Source organism: Siphateles boraxobius, unplaced genomic scaffold, assembly GCF_051911475.1.
Source record: "Siphateles boraxobius isolate OS27281-9 unplaced genomic scaffold, OSU_SipBor_1 90, whole genome shotgun sequence".
NCBI lineage: Eukaryota > Metazoa > Chordata > Actinopteri > Cypriniformes > Leuciscidae > Siphateles > Siphateles boraxobius.
The window spans coordinates 1,007,661-1,035,063 of NW_027509220.1; the positions used below are offsets into that span (position 1 = coordinate 1,007,661).

Consider the following 27,403-nt stretch of genomic DNA (forward strand, 5'->3'; position numbering starts at 1 on the left):
CAAGAAGCAAGGCAACTTAGCAAGATTTCCGTGTATCACAAAGGGAGAAAAGATAATCTATACAACAAGTGTCTATATTAAACGTTGTTTGACAAATTACAATTTTTTTTGTTTTTTTGTTTTTCAGAAGTAGCTGTAATATCTTATTTATACATATTTTATTTTACGTTTTTCAATATTTTCAACAATGCAACAATCAGCATGTACATGAAAAAAGATAACCGTTTTTATTTGGTATACCTTAACCTCAGCTTTATGATTTCTTATTATTATAATGTCTGTGGGTCAAACTGATCTTAGATGGTTTAATACTTTAAAAAATAACACAAATAAAAATAGTAAACTACTGAAAATAGCACAGATCAAAACAGTATTAAAACAAATGTATGACTATTTTTAACAAATATTTGTAATATTTTCTAATTGTACTTAATATGTTTTTCTTTTTACAAACTGTAAATATACTTTACTGTATATAGTATATACAATTTTTCAAATGTTATTTTAGGCCTATGTTTACGCTTTTAGTTGTATCCCTAATACTCTTATTATTTTGCATTTTATACTAATTTTGAGCACATGTATGTGCTTTCTGAAAATGTAATTGTTGCAAGTGCAATTGCTTAGTTTTGTAAATTATTTGTATTTATTTCTTCATACCGGGGATATACTTTCAGTCACTTGGTAAATATAGTAAAGAGTGTTGTTTCAGAACGTTTAAAATTGTGTGCAAAACCATTCCGCACCCTGTTAAGGCCGTCTTATATATTACATACAAACAGTATTACTTTGATGTAACATGAATAGTGTGTGTCTGACTAGATTGAAAGCATAAGTACTTGTTCTTCATGGATAAAGTAGAAGAAGAGCGCGCGAGCAAGTAACATAATCAGCAGCGCTCTCTTTTGGTGAAAATAAATAACGTTACTCCTCAGCCAATCAAATTTGAGAACTGACTGGTAAGTAAATTAGATTATCAAAATCATACGTTAAATTTCTCTGACAAGAAACAAGGCTAAGCAAGGTTTTCGTCCATAGTATAGTGTATTTATTTATTTATTTATCACAGACAAATTAGTATAAATTGTATACCGAGTGTTTACATTTTAACGGTTGTTTTTGAAACGTAACGTTAGCTGTAAGATCCTCCTTGGCGGTTACACTGGCTGGAAGATGTTCCTTTATTCATTTATGACTTCAATATTTTTTATAATGCCTTACGTTAAGAATTGTGGTACTGTATGTGAAAACCGCTGTTTTTAATCGATATTGTTTACCGTAGAAGTAACCACAATGAGTAAACAAAGTAAGCAATAAATAGAGAAAATTATATATTAAAAAGGTAAATGATAATAAATGTGTTCAATAAAGCAGCAAATAAGTTTGCCCTCCTTAGTTCTGTTGTTGTAGGACATTGTCTTAGTAACTAATGGATGATTAATCTAGAAACCTGAGCATCTGTCTCCTGTTTTAAAATCTTAGAGGCTGAAAGAAGGGGAGTCCGTAAAAACAAAGCTCGGCACACTAAACAAAGTATTGAAACTGTATTGACTGTATTTCTGAAGCTTTGTTTTACCATATCTGCTTTAAACTGTGTATCTCTTGCTTTTATTAGGTATGGATACCTTGAAACGACATAAGGATCTATGGAAGGTCTATAAGGAGGAACTACCCAGCAGCACTCAACAGTAAATAGACTTGTTTTTTTCATTGATCATTCAGTGATATGGCATATCGCTGCTTACACAGAAATTCATACCTGCAGTAATATTTTTTATTCCGTCTGCATGTTTTTTCCACAAACATAAGGTGTTATATAGAATCAATTTAATTTGATAAATCAAATAAATCCTAAATTTGACATGCATGAAATATCGGCGTTCAAATCAGTGATTTAACGGTAACCAATAAATATTATTTTTAAATGAACAGATAAAATTAGTTCGATATATTAAAGATGATAAATTATGTATGATTATTTCCTCCTTTTGAAGCACGTCAGATGCAAGCTGCTCGCCATGAGGGTTTGATTGGTGCTCTCAGCATGATGTGACTTGTTCGCGCGCTTTAGATGTGTTTTAAAAGTTAATATCTTAAACGTTTAGATGAGATTTTAAAGAAATATCTCTTTTTGTGAACAGATATCTTATACTCTCTTTGTTTTCTACAGTTAAGGTTTTACAATAAAAGCAGTTATCTATTGTATAGCCTACTTTTGATTTCTTCTGAAGAGCTTGGGACGTGGCATTTATAGGTTAATGAGCCTTTTGTTTTTGAAATAAGCAATTGAATTTAGATTTATTGGCCAATATATTAGTTATCGGCTTCCAAAAATTCTAGGGAATAGGCTATCAGTTATAGTATTGGTCTAAATCTCCATATCGGTGCATCTCTAAAAATTTGTATTTGAATGGAAAGAATACATTGCCTACCTAGCTACTTGTACAAAGTTTGACTCACTTTAGGTGTCTAAACATCTAAAAACAGAAGAGTATTGGTTGGACGATCATATATTGAATTTGTATAATGCAGGGAAACAAAGCTAGTATATAATTGTGTTTTCACAGTAGTTATAATATTTTGACCTAGCCAAGCCATGTATAAAAATGAACATATTACAGGAAAAATGCTTTGTTAAAGAACTGGCATGTTAAGTGCTGCCATGTGTGATTATAAATCGGCTTAGCTGTGATTAGGGGTTGTGTTTCAATCAGTAACTTTTCCAGCTCATTTAGGTTTGTTGTCGGATACTCATGGCAACATGCTTTCATGATCAATCATAGAAGATATTTCATTTTGATTTCACTGCACAGTGGAATGGATGACACTCTGTTGTTAAATTATATCAGTATTAGCCATATTGCAAGTTATTAAAAATAAAAGTGAAAAAACAAAATACTGCTTGTTTGTTTAACATCAGAATGAAAATAAATGGGAAACGCTTTTCCATTTTAGAAGTTTCTAAACATAGAAGTTTTAATTACTTTTCCAATACAAATTAAGTGATTATTTGATTAGTTTCATTTTAATATTTTATAAAATTGTGTTTCCCCCCTCCTGCCCACACAACCCTATCAGAACAGATATACCTTTTTGGGGTTATGAGAGTCTCTTTATTAACTACACAAAAAAAAATGCAACAGGTTTTTCTAAAAAATGAAGAACAAACAATTTGCATCAGGTGTGTTTAGCTTTTTTATGTGTTTAATTAAAGGTGCTCAAAGCGATGTCACGCGTTTTTTTGGCCAAAACATTTTTTGTCACATACAACAAACATCTCCTCACTATCCGCTAGCTGCCTGTCCCCTGAACACACTGTAAAAAAATACGGTCTCTGCAGACACCCCAGGCTCCACAAACGGCAACAAAAACAAACTGGGCTTACCCGCACCACGAAACATAACAAACTGTTCCAGCCAATAACAGATAAGAAGGGTTTGGGGGGTTAGTGCGCGGATGAGGAGGAGGGAGGGTCTAGCTAGCCTTCGTTTTGTTTGACAATACTTTAAACGTCAACAAGAAGTGATGTCACAAGACATCGCTTAGAGCACCTTTAATGCATGAGGCCACTTCGTCATTAATTTATTACTTTATGTTACAATGCTATTACATTCTGTGCAGACAATTGGATTATTTTGTTGTAAATAAAAGAGCCTGAAAATGTGCTGCTAAACACCCATAAGTATTGCTGTATCCTGCCACGTTTCTCACTGACACACACTCGTAAACTAAATCAGAGCTTCCCACTCGTATTTACCACTTTATGGTGGCATTCATGTGGGTTCAAGACGCATTGAGAAAGTACCTGCAATTGCTGTTTGCTCCACAGGGCGTCTCTGTCACTGTCTCACACAAGCACGGTCTCTCCCTAGAAAACCTACTCCTGCTCTTCTGTACTCCCTCTGTCTATCTTTTTCTCCATGCATTTCCTAGTAATCATCATTTTGATCATCATTGTTGAATCACAGCTGCTGTATGACTCTGTACATACATATTTATTTCACACCATATTTTCCCTCTCTGCTCCATTAAATCTTTAGTTTTGCAGGCCGGAGTGTCCGTCTCTTGGAGTCATTGCAGTCGAGTCATCTGAGGTCGATGATGGAATCGTTCTTCAAGCAGCGTTCTGTGAGATCCAAACCCAACAGAAGAGCATGTGACCGAGTCTCGGCTAATTCTATGAGTTTTGATGAGTTCTTCTCCTCTCTGAAAGAAGTGACAGGCCAAGACTACCAGAGAAGTGATGTGGAGGAGTTATTCAATGAGGCCAGTTATCTTCAATTCGTGGTTATTTACTTTAACTTGTCAGGAAAAGACAAGCTTAGGTCTGTTGTTTAAAACACAACTTGCTATGCCTGTCTTTTCATGTGGAGAGTTACATGTGCCTGTTTGGGCTCTATTATATGACCTAGGGCCGGTTTCACAAAGATAGACTTTGACTGTGGCTTAGATATAGTAGATAGTCAGACTTCAGATAGACATCTAAATCAGACCGTTGCACAAAGCACTTAAGACCCTGACTATCTTAAGTAGGACTACACTGCAATGCATTCTGGGTAAAATAAGACACTTTTCAAAACAAAAAACATGGCGGATCGAGTAAGCGCATTCAACCGCTCAATGCAGTTTACCCCAGCGGAAAACATGTGTTTGTTGGAGGAGTATAACAGTTACAAGGACATTTTACTTGGGAAATTTAGCAGAGAATGTAGTAACAAGAAAGAAATGTTTAATTTGGTAAAAGATTGCTACGACAGCGTTAATCCGTCCGTTGAGCGGAGCGTTAAAGACGTACAGAAAAAAAAAGTCCTTCTTATTATATATTTCCAGTAGGTAACTGCGGTCCCTAAAAACCCTTTCCCTCCTCATAGCTCTCTCCATAACGTCGTCAGCAAACCACAAATTATGAGCCATTTTCCCTTTTCTTTTGGCTGTTTGTAATGTAACTGATTGTTACTGCTGGTTGCCAAGGTAACAGTCTTAGACCTAAGTTAGCCTGGGGTTAAGGTGCTAATTTTATTGATCTAAATTAAATCAGTCTTTATTTTTGTGAAACAGTCTAACTTGCATTAGACTAGTCTATGAGTAAATTTTAGACTTGTTTAACACTATAGAATAGCTTTGTGCAAACCGGCCCCTGCAATCACAGCAGAATATCTTCTTTTGTACAGATGGACATCTCTTGCCATGGTCGTGTAGGATGGCAAACGTTCCACAACTTCATGTATCAGCATTACAAACATATCATAGACACGATGCAGGCCTGTAAAAATGTACCCATCTCACAGCCTTTAATACGCCACTGTGCCTATAACAAGGTGACAGCTGACAACTTTATGCAGCGTTTTTAACTTTGTGGCCATTAATTATGTTTCCTTGACAAAACCACCTGTTATTACTGTTATTATTCAGTCTATCTATCTATCTATCTATCTATCTATCTATCTATCTATCTATCTATCTATCTATCTATCTATCTATCTATCTATCTATCTATCTATCTATCTATCAGCTTTTTCCATCTATCTGTCTGTCTGTCTATCTATCAGTCTGTCTGTTTGTCTGTCTATCTATATATAATTGTATTATTTATTTTTGTTTAGAATATGCGTAAAAAAAGTATTATTTCACTGTCTTTCTACTATTCTAATTATAAAATCACTCACTCATTACATCAGCAAGAGCCTATCACGCGTGTCTTGGCTTTGAGTCAGTCTCCACCTATGCGTTACATCAGCGTCAGCAAGAGAGGAACTCTCGTTGTGTGGAACAGTCATCTGAACAACATAAAGCCACTGCAGGTGACATATTAACAATTAATTTACATGATTATATATTTTAAAAAATAATATTTTGTGACCTAAGCTTCATGAGTCCAACACTTCTCCTTCATCCCTGTAGATGACTGCTGACCCCTTTAATAAAAGGCAATATCATAGGAGGTTCCAGGGCTGGACCACAGATGCTGTCTACATGGGAAATGTTCACAAGATCGCTGTGTCAACCCTGAGCAGGGGCATCCACTTCTTTGATGTTTCCACCAGATTTGGTGTAGAGCAGGTTCATTTGTTTGGTATGAGCCAGCAAATCTGCTAGATGAATTAGTTTGCTTTTCTGCTTAAATTTTGACCTTGTTGTCTTCTTTGTTGTTTTCAGGACTGAGTCATGCTGCTACTGCTCTATGTTATTGGTATGACACAGAGGTAGGCCGCTGACATTTTAATGCCCTGGTGTTGAACTGGAATTTATTTTAAGCTTGTTAATTCTCCAAGCTGGTTTGTTTTTGTTTTAGTTGACTGTGAGTCATGTTTAATCTGCATCTAGGCTCCAGGAGAAAAGTGTGTGCTGATGTGGGGAGATGAGAAAGGCTCTGTGAATTTGCTATGGTTTCTTAAGCCTTTCAAGGGGCTCTTTGAAATTCCTTTCACCAACCAAACTGGCCCATTTCAAATCTTTATGCCAGTGAGTATGTGTATCTTTATGTAGGGATGATTGTAGAATGATTTTGGAAATGTGTGATTTTTCTTCTATGAAAACCTTTGATTCAACAACAGAAAAGTATCTGTTAAAATGACTGAATTTATTATTATAATCCATTTTTTCTACTTCTAAAATTTCATGTCACTGATGTTGTAAAACATTTTTTTTTTTCATGAACCCTGAACAGGATATATGTGGCCACAGCGCACTGATCTCCTATCAGCACATCCCAAAAATCCACAGCGAGCCGATCAACAGAATCCTGTATGCGCCCCATGATGAGCTCATTATTACATCATCAGAAAGTCCAGCCAGCTCTGTGGTCATCATTGATGTCAATCAGAAGAGAGAAAAATACATTTGGAAAATAGAAAAGGTGAATATATAATGTTTGTATTGTACCGTATGTATGTACATAATATATTTATTCTCTGTATTCCATATTTGTCTTCTATGCCAGATAGATAACAGATAGATAGATAGATAGATAGATAGATAGATAGATAGATAGATAGATAGATAGATAGATAGATAGATAGATAGATAGATAGATAGATAGATAGATAGATAGATAGTGTCACAGTGTCTGGTTGTGTTTCCCTGGGTTATCACTAGAGGTCCTCGTTCTCACGGTGTCATTCATATTAGACTACAATTCCCAGCATTCTGTTCTGTCACTTATCTGATTATTGCACTCAGCTGTTTCCCATCACCTTGTTAGTTCTGTGTGTATATATTCCCTGTCTGTGTTAGTGTTTGTTACGGAGTCCTTGGTTTATGTCACCTCACTTTCTAGTCTGTATCTGCCTGTTTCTTGTTTTTGTCTTGTGTTTTGGATTGCCTTATTGGATTTTGACACCTGCCTGGATGACTACGAGTTTGGATTGCCCTTTAAGTAAAAACTACTGCTCTTGGATTTTCTGCCTCCTGTGTGTGTTCCGTGACAGATAGATAGATAGATAGATAGATAGATAGATAGATAGATAGATAGATAGATAGATAGATAGATGGTTGGATAGATAAATTTATAGACAGACATACATACATATAGTTGAATAGATAAACGAACACATAGATCCAGTAGATAGACAGACAGATGGATAACAAATAAATACATAGGTAGATAGATAGATAGATAGATAGATAGATAGATAGATAGATAAACAAATAAACACATGACAGATAGATCCATAGACAGATAGATTGATAAACAAATGCATATATACAGTAGATATATAGAACAAACAAATATATAGATAGATAAACAAACACAGATAGATGGATAGACAGACAGATTTATTGATTCCAAAGCTCATTTTTAGGTCACAGTTCAAAGGGATGATGTTTTTCATGGGGAAAGACAGTCACAGACCATTTATAGTAAAACTAAATATACACTCATGATTCAGAGAGGTTGTTGTTGTGGTTTTCAATGGGAGTGTTCAGAGTCAGACCCCAATAAAACATCTTCATTTAGTTGTTTTGACGGATTTATTAAAACAGACCATTTCCCAGTATTTTCCATTTAATTTCCAGAGAAGTATTAAGCCACCCGCACAGTAGTTACAAATTTATTTGCCCGAGAAGAAAATCAGAGCCTGGATATTGTGTAAAACAAGAGTACTGTGATTCACTTGTTAGTCAGACTAAATTGCAACACGACTACCAGAAAATAATGAAGTAACATTGAAACCCATTCACTATGTTTTCATCTCCTTCTTCTGCCGTAGGGAGTCAAGTGTTTTGACTTCAGTTTCTCTCTCAGTCTGCTGGTAACAGCTGGAGTGGGTCCTGTTGTCAGACTGTGGAACCGCTTTGTGACCTCCCGCCCAACTGCGGTTCTGCATAGTCACCAGACCTCTGTGGTGGATGTGGTTATTCACCAAGCATTGGGCAAGATCTTCAGCTACTCTAAGGATGCTGTTAGTTTTCCACATACTAAATGTCTAAATGGAAAACAAAAGATCCTGGGGCTGGATTCATGAAAATCTTCTTAAGAAAGATACATTCCAAGACGTTAGTAAGAATATTCTTAAGTGCAATTTTTGAACACTTCTCAAATATCTTCTTAAGAACATAGTTTTTTTTTCTTAAGAAGAAAATGACAGACTTTGCCGTTTGGTAATTCTTGCTGAAGATTCGCTGATTAGTCAACGAAGGCCATGTTTTTGCGTCTGCAGATGACTGCAATAATCATAAGCGTGCACACTTGATAACCATGCAATTTATTTTTGGTGCTCTATCTAGAGTGAATGCATCCTATCTGTATGTACGCTCTGTGCTGAATTCTGCCCAAAATTATGTCTTAATTGTAGGTAAAAACGCAATTATTTTTGTGTTTTTGTAGAGTTAGGCTTAGCACAATCATAAACAATCATAGTTTACATCAATCATGCCCTAGTTGTAGAAATGTAAAATGAAACTATTGATATGTTGTAATGCTTAATTACAACAATTAATTTGAAACAAACCAATAAATCCATAAACATCTTACCTTTGATGATTTAAGACAAGTTGGAGGTTATCTTAACTTTAATAAGTTATTTACGATGGTTTTTGAGAAGATTCATTAAAAAAAATTCTGAAGCCTTAAGAACAATCTTAAGAAAATAAGCAGAATATAGCAGTTAAGAAAAATTGGACTCTTAAGAATTTTGGTGAATCCGGCCACTGGTGTGCAGATTTGTTTTTTGCATTAGAAATGGAAATCATGCATTGCCTACATGCAAAAAAAGTCAAAGATAATTAGTTGAAATGCAAGTCAATAGCTCTGGTCTATTTCCGTGTCACCTTTCAGGTGCTGAAAATATGGGATATTCCTTCTCAACAATGCGTAAAGACATTTCACCTGAAATTCCCCAATATCCAAGCAGGTGTTACCCCAGACCAGGGCAGCTTTCCTTTGCTCCTCAACCTGGCTGCGGATCCTGTGCTCCTGGTGACCTGCAGGGAGTATGTGGCCGTGTTTCAACTGACAGAATCCAATAAAACAAAAGCAAACAACAGTTCTGGCCTGTTCACCTGTGCCCTCTATAATCCTCATCTTGAACAGGTTGGTGTTTGGGTTTGTTTGATAGATGGTTTGTAGACTGAACATTATAGGTTCTTATCTTTAATGTGTATTTTGTGCATGGTCGAGGTAATCACAGCCTGTGCTGACTCCACATTGACTGTGTGGGATGTGAAGACAGGAATTAAGAGGATGGAGGTAAGAAACGCTCATGGTAAGGAGGAGGTGTCCTGTATGGCACTAGACATACACCAGCGCAGACTGATCTCTGCGGCCACCAATGGCACTATCAAGGTAAGTGTAAGATGTACCACAAGATCCATTTGAAGGGATAGTTCAGCTAAAAATGAAAATTCTGTAATGAATTACTCAACCTCATGTCGCTCCAACTCGTAAGACTTTCGTTCATCTTCAGGACACAAATGAAGATAACTACCACTTTTTGACGCTTTAAAAAGTTCATAAAGAAATTGTAAAACTAATCCATATGAATTGAGCGGTTTAGTAAAAAAAAGTCTGGAGTGACAAGATCATTTTATATGATGAACAGATAATATTTAGGCTTTTATTTACATATAAACATTGATCAGCAAACATAAAGAGAAGCTCAACCGAACCTACGTTGACGTGCGAGAACAAACCTTTTGCTGAAGCTCAAACGTGCTGCGTAACACGAGAATGAACTTCATTGGTTCTTGCTGAAGCTCAAACGTGCTGCGTAACACGAGAATGATCCTCATTGGTTCTTGCTGAAGCTCAAACGTGCAGCGTAACACGAGAATGAACCTCATTGGTTCTTGCTGAAGCTCAAAGGTGCTGCGTAACACGAGAATGAACTTCACTGGTTCTTGCTGAAGCTCAAACGTGCTGCGTAACACGAGAATGAACCTCATTGGTTCTTGCTGAAGCTCAAACATGCTGCGTAACACGAGAATGAACCTCATTGGTTCTTGCTGAAGCTCAAACATGCTGCGTAACACGAGAATGAATCTCATTGGTTCTTGTTGAAGCTCAAACGTGCTGCGTAACACGAGAATGAACCTCATTGGTTCTTGCTGAAGCTCAAACATGCTGCGTAACACGAGAATGAACTTCATTGGTTCTTGCTGAAGCTCAAACGTGTTGCGTAACACGAGAATGAACCTCATTGGTTCTGACAGAAGCTCAAACGTGCTGCGTAACATGAGAATGAATCTCATTGGTTCTTGTTTAAGCTCAAACGTGCAGCGTAACACGAGAATGAACCTCATTGGTTCTCACAGAAGCTCAAACGTGCTGCGTAACACGAGAATGAACCTCATTGGTTCTGACAGAAGCTCAAACGTGCTGCGTAACACGAGAATGAACCTCATTGGTTCTCACAGAAGCTCAAACGTGCTGCGTAACACGAGAATGAACCTCATTGGTTCTGACAGAAGCTCAAACGTGCTGCGTAACATGTGAATGAATCTCATTGGTTCTTGTTTAAGCTCAAACGTGCAGCGTAACACGAGAATGAACCTCATTGGTTCTTGCTGAAGCTCAAACGTGCTGCGTAACACGAGAATGAACCTCATTGGTTCTCACAGAAGCTCAAACGTGCTGCGTAACATGAGAATGAATCTCATTGGTTCTTGTTGAAGCTCAAACGTGCAGCGTAACACGAGAATGAACCTCATTGGTTCTCACAGAAGCTCAAACGTGCTGCGTAACACGAGAATGAACTTCATTGGTTCTTGTTGAAGCTCAAACGTGCAGCGTAACACGAGAATGAACCTCATTGGTTCTCACAGAAGCTCAAACGTGCTGCGTAACACGAGAATGAACCTCATTGGTTCTCACAGAAGCTCAAACGTGCTGCGTAACATGAGAATGAATCTCATTGGTTTTTGTTTAAGCTCAAACGTGCAGCGTAACACGAGAATGAACCTCATTGGTTCTTGCTGAAGCTCAAACGTGCTGCGTAACACGAGAATGAACCTCATTGGTTCTCACAGAAGCTCAAACGTGCTGCGTAACACGAGAATGAACCTCATTGGTTCTCACAGAAGCTCAAACGTGCTACGTAACATGAGAATGAATCTCATTGGTTCTTGTTTAAGCTCAAACGTGCAGTGTAACACGAGAATGAACCTCATTGGTTCTTGCTGAAGCTCAAACGTGCTGCGTAACACGAGAATGAACCTCATTGGTTCTTGCTGAAGCTCAAAGGTGATGCGTAACACGAGAATGAACTTCATTGATTCTTGCTGAAGCTCAAACGTGATGCGTAACATGAGAATGAATCTCATTGGTTCTTGTTGAAGCTCAAATGTGCAGCGTAACACGAGAATGAACCTCATTGGTTCTCACAGAAGCTCAAACGTGCTGCGTAACACGAGAATGAACCTCATTGGTTCTCACAGAAGCTCAAACGTGCTGCGTAACATGAGAATGAATCTCATTGGTTCTTGTTTAAGCTCAAACGTGCAGCGTAACACGAGAATGAACCTCATTGGTTCTTGCTGAAGCTCAAACGTGCTGCGTAACACGAGAATGAACCTCATTGGTTCTCACAGAAGCTCAAACGTGCTGCGTAACACGTGAATGAACCTCATTGGTTCTCACAGAAGCTCAAACGTGCTGCGTAACATGAGAATGAATCTCATTGGTTCTTGTGCAGCGTAACACGAGAATGAACCTCATTGGTTCTTGCTGAAGCTCAAACGTGCTGCGTAACACGAGAATGAACCTCATTGGTTCTTGCTGAAGCTCAAAGGTGATGCGTAACATGAGAATGAATCTCATTGGTTCTTGTTGAAGCTCAAACGTGCAGCGTAACACGAGAATGAACCTCATTGGTTCTCACAGAAGCTCAAACGTGCTGCGTAACATGAGAATGAACCTCATTGGTTCTCACAGAAGCTCAAACGTGCTGCGTAACATGAGAATGAATCTCATTGGTTCTTGTTTAAGCTCAAACGTGCAGCGTAACACGAGAATGAATCTCATTGGTTCTTGCTGAAGCTCAAACGTGCTGCGTAACACGAGAATGAACCTCATTTGTCCTCACAGAAGCTCAAACGTGCTGCGTAACACGAGAATGAACCTCATTGGTTCTCACAGAAGCTCAAACGTGCTGCGTAACATGAGAATGAATCTCATTGGTTCTTGTTTAAGCTCAAACGTGCAGCGTAACACGAGAATGAACCTCATTGGTTCTTGCTGAAGCTCAAACGTGCTGCGTAACACGAGAATGAACCTCATTGGTTCTTGCTGAAGCTCAAAGGTGATGCGTAACACGAGAATGAACTTCATTGATTCTTGCTGAAGCTCAAACGTGATGCGTAACACGAGAATGAACTTCATTGGTTCTTATTGAAGCTCAAACGTGCTGCGTAACACGAGAATGAACTTCATTGGTTCTCACAGAAGCTCAAACGTGCTGCGTAACATGAGAATGAATCTCATTGGTTCTTGTTGAAGCTCAAACGTGCAGCGTAACACGAGAATGAACCTCATTGGTTCTCACAGAAGCTCAAACGTGCTGCGTAACACGAGAATGAACCTCATTGGTTCTCACAGAAGCTCAAACGTGCTGCGTAACATGAGAATGAATCTCATTGGTTCTTGTTTAAAGGGTCACTCCACCCATTTGCATTAAGAGGTCCATTGTTAGACAACCAGTCATACTATTGAATGGTCGTGCAACATTCTTTCATTTTCCCCTGAGACGAGAGAAATCTACTATTTACCTTTTTCACTTCCTCCTACAATGACGCAAAAATCGTCATTTGACGTCATTGTAGGAGGAAGTGTAAAAAGGGGGGATTTCTGTATAGACTACAAGCACAAATTCCCACCCTTTCAAACCCGCCCATAGGGGGTTGTGCCTAATGCGCTAACAGAGCTATCACAGATCAGTGGGTGGGACTTCACTTGCAGATACTGAAAGCAATATCAGCCATCTTGTTTATAAGCTAAGCTAACAAGCGCTGTGGATATAGGAAGTTACGACAATGACGGAAGAAACTAAACATGATATGGAATAGAGGATTTTGAAATTCTGCTGCTCGAATCCGCTGTTCGTGGCTATCTTTACGAGCCGCAATATAGTGAAGAGCAGCTGAGGCTCATGGAGGATCAGGAGGCGGCTGCCTGTCGCGGACGAGGAGCCCGGACTGGGTCGAGCTGAGGCGGGCTGCTGGTGCGTGTGCTCTCGCTGTGCGCTACGGACACAGATAGAGTCCGTCTGCTGCAGAGAATTTCAACGATCGCAATTTCTCCTGGACGAAATCTCTGAATCAGACGACCACACGGACGTTTGTGTTGTGATGTGAACCATCCTAGTTTCGCCTGACTGAACATCCAGGTATCATGCAATAATTCACCATATAGAAAGAAATACAAACGAGTAATTCACTAATGTTTGCCAATGTAACGGGGTTCGTTGTTGTGGAAAGAAGGAGGCTGGAACCGGCGAACATTTGAACGTTTTAATAGTAAAATAAACAAATACAAAACAAAAGTATAAGCCAGCTGGCCACACACAACAGAAACAAAACATAAAATCAGGCCTGTTCCTTTTGTGCTTCCGCTCCTCCGTGAGAGATATGAGACCGCTGCACAGGTGTCATTCATTATCACTCGCGCCGTCCTCTCACGTCCCTCGCCCTCGTCCTGCTCGCCACAGCCAACTAACTAGACATTTTTTGTGAAATGAATTTCAAACTCATTTGGCAGCTAGCCTTCTTGTAGACGGAAGAGTGATTTCTCTAATGTTTGCGCTGTTCTGGATTAGTGGGAGTGGCTTGCGGAGCTGTGGCTTGCGGAGCTGCATTGTGGGAGTTGTTGTCTTACATACAAATGCGCCCCAAAGTTATTTTCTGTCTTTTCTCGGTCAAGAGGGCACCAAATTCAAAATTTCTTTTACATTTCGACTACATATATAACCCACTTTCAATAAAGATTAATGTTGAAATGGGTGGAGTGACCCTTTAAGCTCAAACGTGCAGCGTAACACGAGAATGAACCTCATTGGTTCTTGCTGAAGCTCAAAGGTGATGCGTAACACGAGAATGAACTTCATTGATTCTTGCTGAAGCTCAAACGTGATGCGTAACACGAGATTGAACTTCATTGGTTCTTATTGAAGCTCAAACGTGATGCGTAACACGAGAATGAACCTCATTGGTTCTTGCTGAAGCTCAAACGTGCTGCGTAACACGAGAATGAACCTCATTGGTTCTTGCTGAAGCTCAAACGTGCTGCGTAATACGAGAATGAACCTCATTGGTTCTTGCTGAAGCTCAAACATGCTGCGTAACACGAGAATGAACTTCATTGGTTCTTATTGAAGCTCAAACGTGCTGCGTAACAGGAGAATGAACCTCATGGGTTCTTGCTGAAGCTCAAACGTGATGCGTAACACGAGAATGAACTTCATTGGTTCTTATTGAAGCTCAAACGTGCTGCGTAACACGAGAATGAACCTCATTGGTTCTTGCAAATCAAGCGAACATGCTTGAGCTTCCGTTTCCCACAACTGAAAATTAAATCTGTTCAGCGTATAAATCGATCGTGTATCTTTAGAAAATTTTTAATAAACCACTCAATTTATATGGGTTAGTTTTACGACCTCTTTATGAATGTTTTAAAGCATCAAAGTGGTAGTTGCGTAGTTGTCAATATTGGGACAGAAATTTCATTAAAAAAATCTTCATTTGTGTTCCGAAGATGAGCGAAATTCTTGCGGGTTCGGAACAACATGAGGGTGAGTAATTAATGACAGAGTTTTCATTTTCGGGTGAACTTTAATGTACCAAAGTCTCCCCTCTATCTTAGGGCCCTTTCACACCTACCTTGTTTGGTCCAGACTTTCGGACTTTTCAGTTTGGTCTGAATCAAAATTAAAGGTGTGAAACCTACTCGGACCAAACAGATGAAATTTAGTCAGACGAAAAGAGGTAGTCTCGGTCCGGATCAAACTGAACAAAGGTTTGGTTCGTTTCTAGTGTGAAAGCATTTCTGTATGGTTCGGACTTTCAGACCTATTACAGGAAGTTCCGGTGGGTCCCGCATAGCCGAAAAAACAGAAGGTGGCAGGAAAAATAAGCCGTGGTAGCACATGGGGAGAGGAGGAGACGAGGTTTTTAATTGAAGTATGGTCTGTTGAAATAATAATAAGTCAACTGGAAAAAACGCACAAAAATGCTGACACTTTTGACGCTGACATCAGACGCACTTCAATTTACAAACCAATCAATGTCAAGATGCAGCCCACACGATGACGACAGGACGCAAGTATGTTACATAAAGTTCTTTAGTGCGCTCGCATAATTGCAGTGTGAAACCAAACCAAAACTTTCTGAAAGTATAAAATGTATCAAAACGTGAACTTTGGTTCGGACCTTGGTGCGGACTTTCAGGTGTGAAAACGCCCTTAGACTGCTATTTTTTCAGGGACATTACAATAGCAGCAGTGTTTGTTTGAATTAAACTTTGATTTGATGATTTTTTGTTGTCACTTGTTAGTAACAGGTACATTTCCTTGCTATAGGTGTGGAACTTACTGAATGGCCTCAATCTTCATAAGCTAGAAACCGTCTCCAACACAGAAGTCACCGGGATCATCTGTCACCATGACGACCTGCTATTAGCCACAGGCTGGAGTCGACAGATCGCTCAGTATAGCATTGCGTTTTCAAAGGTAAGGGCCAGTTTGTCTCCATCATACACTCTTTAATGGCTACTTAAAAGCACAAAGGGCTTTCAGCCAGAATAAACACATAATGTGCATTTTTTCTGGTTATGGCTTTCATTATCTTCAATTGGCTGTGTGCTTTTGTGAGACGTCTATGAAAACAAAGTGGGGTTTAATGGTGGTCTGACACTGCACAGAAGCTGACACAGCAGAACTGGAGATCTAAAAGTCATTTACTGAAGTGTGTCTGTGAGTACAGGACATCTATGTAAAAGCAGAACTGTCCTGGAAGTCTGGTCATCAACACACAGAGGATATCCTGGCGATGGATCACTGTCTAGGTCTGGGACTTCTGGCTACTGGTAGTTATGACGGAGAGATCATTATATGGACGCTGGCTCTTCAGAAGCCCATCACACGACTGCAGAGATCCCAGCAAGGGAAGTTAGTACCAAGACCGCAGCATGCGGTGAAAAATAGTATTCTCCTTGCTTATTTGAATTAAAAGAGTTTAATGTACCAAGTACACTTACTTGACGCTAAACTCCCTCCAAATCCACCTAGACTATTTATAGAGAATAAGTATTCAGCAGCTGGCTAGCTAATTATAACACAGGTCATTTACAAATGAGCAAAAACAGCCTGTTTTGTTGTTTTGAAAATGAGCAGAAAACAAAATGTTTCTGGATGAGAAAGCATGACTAACAATATATGTGGAATTCAGAGGGGAAATGATATGATAAAATGTAGATAAAGTGTAGATTACACCCTCTGTAATATCCCTGAAATGTGCATAGTCATTATTTGTATGTGGTTAAATTAAAGTTGCATGTTTGATGTATCAGTAAAATTCATTTAATTAATAAATCATTTCATTAACAAATCATGCACAGTGGGGGAGAAAAATATATATTTATATGTTCATAAAGACTGGTTCTCAACTGGTTTTAGCACCCAGATTTTACATTGATATGGCAACCCAACAGAGTTCCGTATTTGTTTACTATACACAAGCAAAGAAAATTGGCCTTAAAATCGATATATTGTAATGTATTAATATTACCATGGAATGACGAACTATTTGCAAAATTATTCAAATTAAATTGTCTGAATAGAATTTCAAGGAGTCCATGCTCTCTTCAGCTAATAATTCACACAACAAGATGATTCATTTTGCTAAACCCACCACCAGGCATAACTATATGATTACTTGTGTTTAACAGACCTTGCGTTTGAACCATCAGTTGAGAACCACTGCACCTATTTTATGTCCTATTTATGGTACATTAGTTGACAGCGCAGTAATGTATAAATTGAATGTGCTTCTGTGTGTGTAGAGTCCATCTGCCTGTTCATAGACTGCTGTTCTTGCAAAAACGAGCTCAGCAAAGTCATTTGAGAAGCGGTGCTGTGCTGCTCAGCTCACAGGCCGGATCCGTCTGCTGGTGGAGCATCTGTGGGCCCAGACACAACCACGGTAAACATGATAACTGAGACGAAATGATGAACAAACACCGCTATAAAAAACTTTTTTAAATTGAAGACTGTTTTAAATTCCACCCTACTTCAGGAACCATAATATATAAACTCTCTGTCAAAAGTTTGGAATAATTAATATTTTTTTAATGTTTTTGAAAGAAGTCTCAAAGGCTCACCAAGGCTGCATTTATTTGATAAAAACAGTAATATTGTGAAATATTATTACAATTTAAAGTAACTGTTTTCTATTCAGTGTCACATGGTCCTTCAGAAATCGTTCTAACATGCTGATTTGCTGCTCAAAGAACATTTCTTATTATTACCAATGTTGAAAGCATTTGTGCTGCTTAATATTTTTAAAGAAAATGTTAAGAAAAAAATATTAATCAGTCCCAATAATAAGTAAGGAATAATTGACGACCTGCTGTTGAATTATTAGAAAAATAATGCACACTCCGGCCCGGAGTCAATTATTTTTTACCCCAAAACATTTATCTGGTGATGCATTTCAAGACGTTTGTCAGTTTTTTGTCATTGATAGCAGACTAATGCAGTTATTAATGCAGTTATTAGAGAGAGAGAGAGAGAGAGAGAGAGAGAGAGAGAGAGAGAGAGAGAGAGAGAGATTAAGCGTGTGTGAATTACCTTAGTCTGTGGGTCTCTCAACAGTGTTCGCCACCAGCATCTGATGTTTATCTGCACCTCGTGAGAAATGTCATGTAGCTTTTAAGTTGCTAAACTATTTTACTGATAAAATCGTCAGAGCAGCGCTGACAACACGCAATTGTGTGTCCATACTGTATGTGTGTGCATTTGAGTGGGAGAGAGCACGAGAAAAAGATATGTGCTTTTCCATAATAACTAATAAATGCATAAAACATAATAAAAACTTGTAAATAATTTGACTTTTTTGTCCTATTGTTTACTATATTTATTTGCTCCGTCAGTGTCGTTGTGGGTTTTGGTTCTGTAGACTGTAAAAATCTTTGAAATAACTGAAATCATTTGGCAAAGTGTTATGGAACTGTAATGCGGTCAAGACCTGCCTGGAACTACTTTAGCCGTGCGTTTCACTAAAAATAATTGCACGTATTAGAACGTTCGTCAACCAATCAGATTCAAGCATTCAACAGCCCTTTAGTATAACTGATAATAATTGAGCAGTAAATCATCATATTAGAATGATTTCTGAAGGATCATGTGACACTGAAGACTGGAGTAATGATGCTGAAAATTCAGCTTTGACATCACACTCAACAGTATATTCAATAAACTTTCAAACTACTGGGTTCTACACTTCATTGGTTGTCTGAGGAATATTGTTGACAAGAGCTGGCTGAATTCGCTTGTTTGAGTCGGCTGGCTTCTTCTTAGTATCTTACATCTGTTATCAGAACAGCACAGGCCAATAGATTAATGACTTGTTTTGTCCATCATGTCTGATGCAGGACAGTTCTATGTGCCTGATGAATTTGATGAGAGTGTGATGGGTTTAAGCACAGACCAGGAAAACAGTCTACTTGTCACTGGAGACACCACAGGATCCATCAAGGTCTGGGACATCTCACATTATGCCTTATCTGCTGGAGATATGGAGGTATGGAAATGTACTTTTTTGCATTAGGATGATTTGCTGAAGGCAATCCAGTTGACCTGAATTCACCTTATTTTGCTCATTATATCAGTCTATATACATATATTAAAAGTATGTGTCTCTCTCAGTCTGCAAAAGAATCGCCTCCACTGTTACACTATTGGAGGGGCCATGAGAGGGCGATAGTGAGCAGTGAGGTCCTGGTGTACGAGTCTCAACTCTTCGTGCTGAGCGCGTCGGTGGACCGTCGGGCCTGTCTCTGGACCCGTGAAGGAGGTTGTGTTGGCTGTTTTGGACAGAAACAGCAGTGGGATTTGAGCAACCCAGAAACTTATCAATCCAACAGGTATAACTGCACATCAGTTATTAGCCTTAAACAATGCCAACTCACTCAGCATGTGCAGTTGGGTGAGCAAGACCCGTTTCAAAAAGCCCAGTGCACCTTCTCTGACCAATCTCATGATTCTTTCACGAGTTCACCCTTACATAGGGCTGGGAAAAAAATCGATTTGATAAATTAAATAATAATAAATGATTGCAAGTAAATTAAGGCAGCAATAACTATTAGTATTATAATTTTACTGTTGTTCTATAAAATAAAATGTTATTATTATTGTATAAATTATTTCATAAATATTATTATTATTATTATTATTATTGTATAATATAAAATTATTATTATATAGTCATATTAAATGTGAGGTTTTCCTTCTTTATTGCCCTTATTTTTTGTGTACTACTAAATCATTATCTTAAGTGTTTTTTTGTAAATAATAATAACTGTACTGTATTTTACTTGTTTAGTTTACTTACTTATGTAAATTAAAATATTGAATAAGAGATATTTTTTAAATAAATTTAAGTCGAAATAGGTTTTGGGAAGTTTTTCTTATTGGAAAACTTACAAAAGTTTTGCCATTAGCTCTGCATTGAACCTCAGCAAATTTTCCTCAAATGCAAGAAGATACTTTAGGTAGTCAACCCAAACTACAAGCTCATGTCCCGGACCAGATGTGAGTCTAGCAGCTTTAAACAATCTCAATATATGGAAAGGCTGGTTTGGTTCTGAATGAGAGGCTTTAACAAATAAACCTCTACAGTGAAAGTTGCCATTGGTCGGATATATCTGCCATTTATGCTCAAGCATGTGGCGGAATGATGTGTTGAAGTGTAGAAAAGTCCAGATAGACCATTCATTTGATTATTATTTTTGGAGTTGTCCGAAAATTAATAATGGCTACAGACAGGCAGGGGAAATAGGACGTCTGTCAAAGTGTCGAGTCATGGTGAAGAAACCCTCCACAGGCTTCCTCCTCTGATTCTGTTTAGACTTGTTTTGGGCTCAAATTCAATCCATCACATACACAGAAGAGTTTATAATTATACAGCTTTTCTCTTAAAGGGACAGTTTAGACAGAAATATGAAATGTTGTCATTGACTGTTTACCATCACAGATCAAATTTTAATATGTCATTCAGTGAAAAAGTATCTTCCACCATTCAAATGGACATTGCGGGTTTGCATGGTAAAGAGCACGATTCAGCTAATTATGACTTATTTCACTAGTTCCTCATGCAAATGGAATTAAAAAACGTTTGAAACCATTTTTCAGGGTCTCTGCAGATTTTCTTAAAGTCCCATTAATACTGCGTGTCCCTATAGAATGAACCCATAAAATCTTAAAATAAATCATGAATCTCATATTCTTTTACTTAATTAAACTGGTTTGGGAACACATTCAACAAAGACTTCATACTGTTTATCAGCAAAACCAGTTTAAATACTTGAGGCATGTTTTATTCAATATACGTATGTATTAAAATTGGCTGATGTGGTACATAGTCCAATGTATTGAAAATATACTGATATATCAGTGCATACGAATAAGAATTGTTTTGAAATGTCTTTGCTTTATTACTTCCAGTTGCTCATTCTAACAGATGAGGGAGATAAAAAAAAAGCACTTTTACAAGCATCTGCAACATATTACAATAGAAACACCACCATAAAGTAAACATTGTCATAATTCATCAACAGTTGATCATTTTACAACCTCAGGCGAGCTTGTAGCGCATTTGTACTTTCAAATGATCAGAGTTCACATTTAATTAAATCGTTGGCTTTTGCAGTTTAACAATCACATTAGGTGGCATAACGATTCTTGTTTTTTCCGTCCCCAAATTAAGACTTCTTAAAATGATAATTAAGACTTTTGTTATACCTTTTAAGACCTTAAATTTGATCAAACTGAATTTAAAACTTTTTAAGGATGCGGGGATCCTGTTTCTGGTTCCGGTCTTCATTCGCTTTTAGAAATGGGTTTGGAATGATATGATGCAGAGTAAATTAATTCAACTGGAACAAAATTGTAATTTTAAGGTGAACTATCCCTTTAAATATTTCTAGATGTGTGTTTGCGTCACTGAGACCCGTTGATTTATCCACTGAATGCTGCTGGTTAATGTTTAATACCATCATGTTACGAAATGATGCGACAACATGTCACGACATGGATATGGCACATCCTCGGTGACCTCATCCGTTTGACAAACATCAGGAATTTGTGCGCTTTCGTCAATTATTGATTGATGTCTAACGGTAATCCATTAACATCCCCCACAGAGAACGTACCAGTCCAATCAAAAAAGAGAAGGAGGAGAGGACGGAGGACAGCCAATCACGTGCCAGTCCTGAGAGTGTTATCTGCTGGGGTGAAAGTTCAGGGGAGGGTGATCATCGACAAAAAGGTGAACACTTATTGACAAACACACACACAAAAATACTTTGGGTTCCTTTAGCGAACAATATGCCCAATAAAATAACAATATGATATTTACACTGCACTATTAGTAAACATAAGTAGTCTCAAACTACACTACCATTCAAAAGTTTGGGGTCAGTATCAGTAAAACTTTTTTTTTTTTGAAATAAGTTAATTCTTTTATTCAGCAAGGATGATTTAAATTGATTAAAAGTGACAGCAAATACATTTATAATATCAAATAATATTTCTATATCAAATAAATGCTGTACTTCTGAACCTGAACATTTTTTTATCATGGATTCCACAAAACTGTGAAGCAGCACAACTGTTTTCAACATTGATAATAATCATAAATGTTTCTTAAGCAACAAATCAGCATTTTAGAGTGATTTCTGAAGGATCATGTGACACTGAAGACTGGAGTAATGATGGTGAAAATTCAGCTTTGATCACAGGAATAAATTACATTGTAAAATATATTCAAATAGAAAACAGTTATTTTAAGTTTTAATATTATTTTACAATATTACAGTTTTTACTGTATTTTTGATCAAATATATTCAGTCTCAAAAATATTTAATCTTACCGACTCCAAACTTTTAAAAAGTATTGTGCATACATTTGCGAAATAAAATACACCTCCCACCTTATAAAAAAAAACGAAATCCTTCAACATAGCACCAATACAGACAGGATCTGTCAGTTTGCTGAGCTCACTTCCCTCAGCTCCGGCTCCCAGTCCTCGTCATGCCAAAACAAGCGATTAACTGAGCCTCCCGACTGAGCTGGGTGTGTTACTCGGTTCCTGCAGCTGTCTAGACACTCGGTGGAGAATTAGACGTCTGCTGATGCTCAGACTTTCTCCAGTATCTTCTTGAGCGCTGATCTTTCAGAGCAGCTGCTCAGGGGATTCTGGGACAAAATGTAGAGAAGACATGAATTCAGAATTAGCCATTTATATATTCGTGATAAATGTCCCTGGAGTTTTGTTCATCAGAAAATTGGTTTCAAAGTGATATTGATGAAGTAACCAAGGTTATGTGGCCAAAAAAAATAATATTAACCAAATATTTCATAGTCTAAAATGTTTCAAAATTATCTTCCAATTCAATACAATTTTATTCCCGCAGATCCAGGCATTTTTTATTAAGTGTGATCCACTCTAAAGCTTATTCTTTCAAAAAATGGCCCAATTAGACTGATAGAAACATGAATAGCTTATGAAATAACAGTGGAACCTAATCAGGGGCCTTCGATATTATATTACTAATACAATTCATTTAAATATTATGTTTTAATAAAGTAAAATACAATCTAACAAGACAGAAATCTCTTTTAGATTTTTTTTCCCTGCTCTATATTGTTTCTGTTTGTTTCCCAGTTTCTATTAATAAAAAATAAAAAAAATACTAGAGGAAATATCTTTTAAATACCATGTATACTGTATATGGGTTGAAGACAATGTTCAAGTTTAGTAAACATTTTAATAAAGCAAAATTTCTGTGGATGTATATGAGCAGTTAAAAAAACACAATTGGAGTTTGGATTTTTAAAATTATTTATAATATAAAATCAAAACATACTGTATGTTTAAAGCTAAAATAATACAAACAATTATTCTAAATGTAAAGTAACAAATTGAAGATTTAAAACAAATAAATATAACAATGCTTAATTGTAAATAAAAAATTTACAATAGTTAAAAATATAGTTTTAAATATAATGATATAAATTAAATATAACCAACCACTCTGCAAATGTTTGTTCAGACTTTTGCCGGGCGTACACCAAAGGATTTTCACAGTCCCAGACTAAAGACCGTCAGTCTTTAGGAATCTTACTGAAGTCTCGGCGCGCTCCCGTCGTCTCAATCGTTAAATGTGAGGTGATGATCTGCAGTCGGTGACCCGATTTATGCCAGTCTTTCTCTAGTCTTTCATATCAAACATGTTTGATATTATCGCAAGTCTTAGTCTGAGACTAAAAACTGTGAACCCAAGTCTTTAGATGCGAGCTGATAATCTTATAAAGTCTTTTCTAAATCTTTTCAAAGTCTTTAGGTGTACAGAAAGCATTAAATGCATTAAATTGTCACATTGTCTTCACACATTTAGCGATCTACCACAGTTCGTTTTGTTTATCATGTGAATGCTATCTGGCTAGAGTTTGTGATTTTCAGTGCTGACCGGTTTATGCCTCTTTGTAGCAGCATGTCACCTGAGACTAAAGGAGTCATGACTAATAAAATTAAATCCTGCCTTACATTATCTCCTTCTGACTACTTAGTAAAGACATATTGCTTTGTTAATGTGTTCAATTTAATTCCATGTTGTCTTGTTTTTAAACTTTTAATCCAGCTAAGCATGATTTATAACCACTTGTCATTGCAGAATTAGCTCTAAACCTACAAACCGGTTATACGGCTCTACAAACCCCAGACTTTGAGTCCACATCTGACAACCGCAGCTCTGTGGAAAAGTTCTCACTGCCTAAATACAGTACGGTCAGTCAAGAAATTGAAATTTCATTTCAATTTAAAGGGATAGTTCACCCAAAAATGAAAATTCTGTCAGTAATTACTCTCCTCCATGTTGTTCCAACCCCGTAAGACCTTCGTTCATCTTCAGAACACAAATTAGGATATTTTTGATGAAATCTGAGAGCTGGATCACTCCTCCATAGGCTTCTAAGGGATTTAAACTTGCCAGCCCCGAAAAGTTATTAAAGACATCGTTTTCAAAGATCGTTTTTAAAGACAAAATTTCATTTTTGGGTGAACTATCCCTTTAAGTTGTTAAAACTACATAAAGGATTTCTATACACAGTGCTGTCTTACTTTCAATGTGTGTCTCAGTTTCTCTCTGGAGATCAAGTATTTGGGGATCTGGAGATCAAGGTGACGGCGCGACGACGCAGGAGACGAAATATTGACTGCCGCTATAGGAACGAGTTTCTACCGTTTCTGGCTATGGAGATACCAGTTAGTCAGTCTTTTCTGAGATGTTTAGCATGTTAAAATCATTGTCATGACTTTGTTTTAGAAATAATGGGGATGGGGCAGCTTGGCACATATGTGCTGGTTGTGATGTCACGAAAAAGGTGAATGCTAAACTTATGAATATATGCAGGGACATCAATACCATGGGGAAAAGCTGCCATATAGATATTAATATTATCTCATAATTTGGAAGCAGGTATATTACGCTGCTGCAACTTTAAGACCTGACGCACGAATCCATTATACTGTTAAATGTGTTTTCTTTCAAAACTGTGTATATTCACTAAACCTAACGTTTACGTGAATACTTACTCGCCAAGACCGGCATTTTGACTTTTTTTTTGGTGCATTTTCTGTTTAAGCGCAATAAGCAGCGAAAAAGAACTCACTTTAGTACTGAGAGGCGGTTTCATCTGCGGGAATGAGCGTCAAATTATGTGCAATTTGTGTAATCCCACGCTGAAATTCAAGCCCTGTAACACCAACAATATTCATCCAAAACGAGTGAGTGAGGGGATATTTCAGATATTTCAGTATCGATATGTATCGAAAAATCTATATTTTTGGCAACACTACATTGCACTTAGTTTATTATTTCAGATGCCTTTTTAAAAGACTAGATTTGAAAAATGTATATATTATATATAGAATTAAACTCGCCAAAGTCGCTAGTAGGAGTGACTGCGTTTGGCGGGTGTTAATGTCAAGCCCTGAATATATATATATATATATATATATATATATATATATATATATATATATATATTTATATACATGTTATGCACATATATTTTAACATTAACTTTTATTGTTTTGAAAATATAAATAGTTTATGACAGTGGTTCTCAACCTGGGGCCAGAACCCACTTGGGGGCATTCAACAATTATATTATTAATACAATTATAATTATAATATATTATTATTAATAATAGTAAATTACAATAATCTAACTAAAAAAATCACTTAAAAAAATTCTGCTCTATAACTATTGTTTCTGTTTGTTTCCCAGTTCATGTTGATAAAAAAAATTAAGAATAAATATATCGAGTTACTAAAGAAAATGAATATAGGCAAAAAAGTTAGAAACCAAAATTTCAATGGATGTATGAGCAGCAGAAACAATTTTTTTTTTTTCGGTTTTATAAAAATAACAAATTCTAAATTGTGTATAAAATAAAATAATTCTAAATAAAGAAATTGAAATGGAATAAATTCAAGATTAAAACAAATAAATACAATTTTATAATAATAAATATAAAAATAACTAATTAAATATAATAATTTAAAATCGATATTAAAAATAACAAATTGGATCACCTGTCATTATAACACACAAACACACACACAAACTGAAAAAAACTGAGATGCTTCAAGCTATTTTATAAAGTGGTGGGGACAAAGTCATCCATGACAAAAAGTGGAGGAGCCATAATGCGGCCTGTGACAGTCACAAACACACCTGCAGATTCATGATACTGATTGAAAGGTCTGCAAAACCAGCGGACGAGAAAAACAAAGGCAACACCCAGTTTTTCATCCCTTCTGTTATGAGAACAGCATCAGGGTTTTGCATTGAGCGTTTGTTGTGTGTTTGTTGCCATGAACGCCTCAACACAGTGGAGTTTTGCTTGGCTAGCGAAGCCTTTGGTGAGGTGGAATGAGAAGGCTCGAATGTTTTCGTCTTTTCTCTGTAAAATTTTCAAGCGAGCGCCTGGTTGAAAGTGAAATGAAGAGTGAATCACAGAGGAGTTGCTGGTGAGAGAGTGCAGAAGCGTTGGCGTGTGCCAGGATGGGCTACTGACTGTAACGGCACGTTTAGGGGAGCGAGGCATTGTTATGGCAACCACAACACAAAAGTCAGACACATATCAGTGTCTCACCCACAGTGGGGAAAAAAAAGTTTTAAGCACTTAAAGTCTTCACCTAATTTAAACGAGAAGCCGTTGACAGTGTTTTATTTGCATATTCCCCACAAGCATGACTGTAATTACAGATCACATACTTTTAACTCATTCTAGGAGATCAATGAGCTAGAAGATGGACCTGGAAATTAAAGATGCGGCAGACTTCCTCCAGAGGAACAGAAGTGAGCTCTCGGATATTCTCTTCTGAAACATGAAACACTGAAGGACTAGACAGTGGGTGTGATGGAGGTTATAGGTTGTTTTTTTGCCACAGGTCAGTGATTTACTGTGTTCGGCCCAGAAATGCACCTCCTCGGGCTTAACAGTGGCTTTTGTGCCGTCTTTGTTCAGTCAAATCAATGTTTGTATACACTATGTATTATTTATTGGCATGTGAAGCAAAAATCATTATTTTTGAAATTGTACTATGTATGTGGCTTTTGCTGTTGCAATGATTTCCATTTGAAGCTTTCATTTACTGTACATTAAACTGTAATTTTAGCAATAAAAA

At 37.2% G+C, this 27,403-nt stretch overlaps 1 protein-coding gene across 2 annotated transcripts; it reads left to right on the plus strand.

Moving 5' to 3' along the window:
* Positions 1–1,001: 1,001 nt before the first annotated feature.
* LOC143733117 (cilia- and flagella-associated protein 337) lies at positions 1,002–27,403 on the plus strand. 2 transcript variants are annotated; one of them, XM_077224687.1, is made up of 21 exons: positions 1,002–1,024; positions 1,616–1,688; positions 4,041–4,266; positions 5,172–5,318; positions 5,679–5,801; positions 5,902–6,073; positions 6,157–6,203; positions 6,325–6,462; positions 6,668–6,856; positions 8,211–8,402; positions 9,278–9,532; positions 9,620–9,784; positions 16,008–16,157; positions 16,411–16,595; positions 17,489–17,628; positions 19,079–19,227; positions 19,353–19,570; positions 21,848–21,972; positions 24,380–24,492; positions 24,844–24,969; positions 27,007–27,403. In XM_077224687.1, exons 2-21 carry the CDS (start codon positions 1,618–1,620, stop codon positions 27,040–27,042), a joined length of 2,967 nt encoding a protein of 988 aa, XP_077080802.1. In that variant the 5' UTR covers positions 1,002–1,024; positions 1,616–1,617; the 3' UTR covers positions 27,043–27,403. The 2 variants fall into 2 exon arrangements, with proteins under 2 accessions (XP_077080802.1, XP_077080801.1); XM_077224686.1 differs by lacking the exon at positions 1,002–1,024 and adding an exon at positions 1,498–1,533.

Coding starts and splice junctions, on each gene's coding strand:
- LOC143733117 (XM_077224687.1), top strand. CDS start 1,618: ATGGATACCTTGAAACGACATAAGGATCTATGGAAGGTCTATAAGGAG. Junction 4,267..5,171: donor TGGAGGAGTTATTCAATGAG/GCCAGTTATCTT, acceptor TCTTTTGTACAG/ATGGACATCTCTTGCCATGG. Junction 6,857..8,210: donor ACATTTGGAAAATAGAAAAG/GTGAATATATAA, acceptor CTTCTGCCGTAG/GGAGTCAAGTGTTTTGACTT.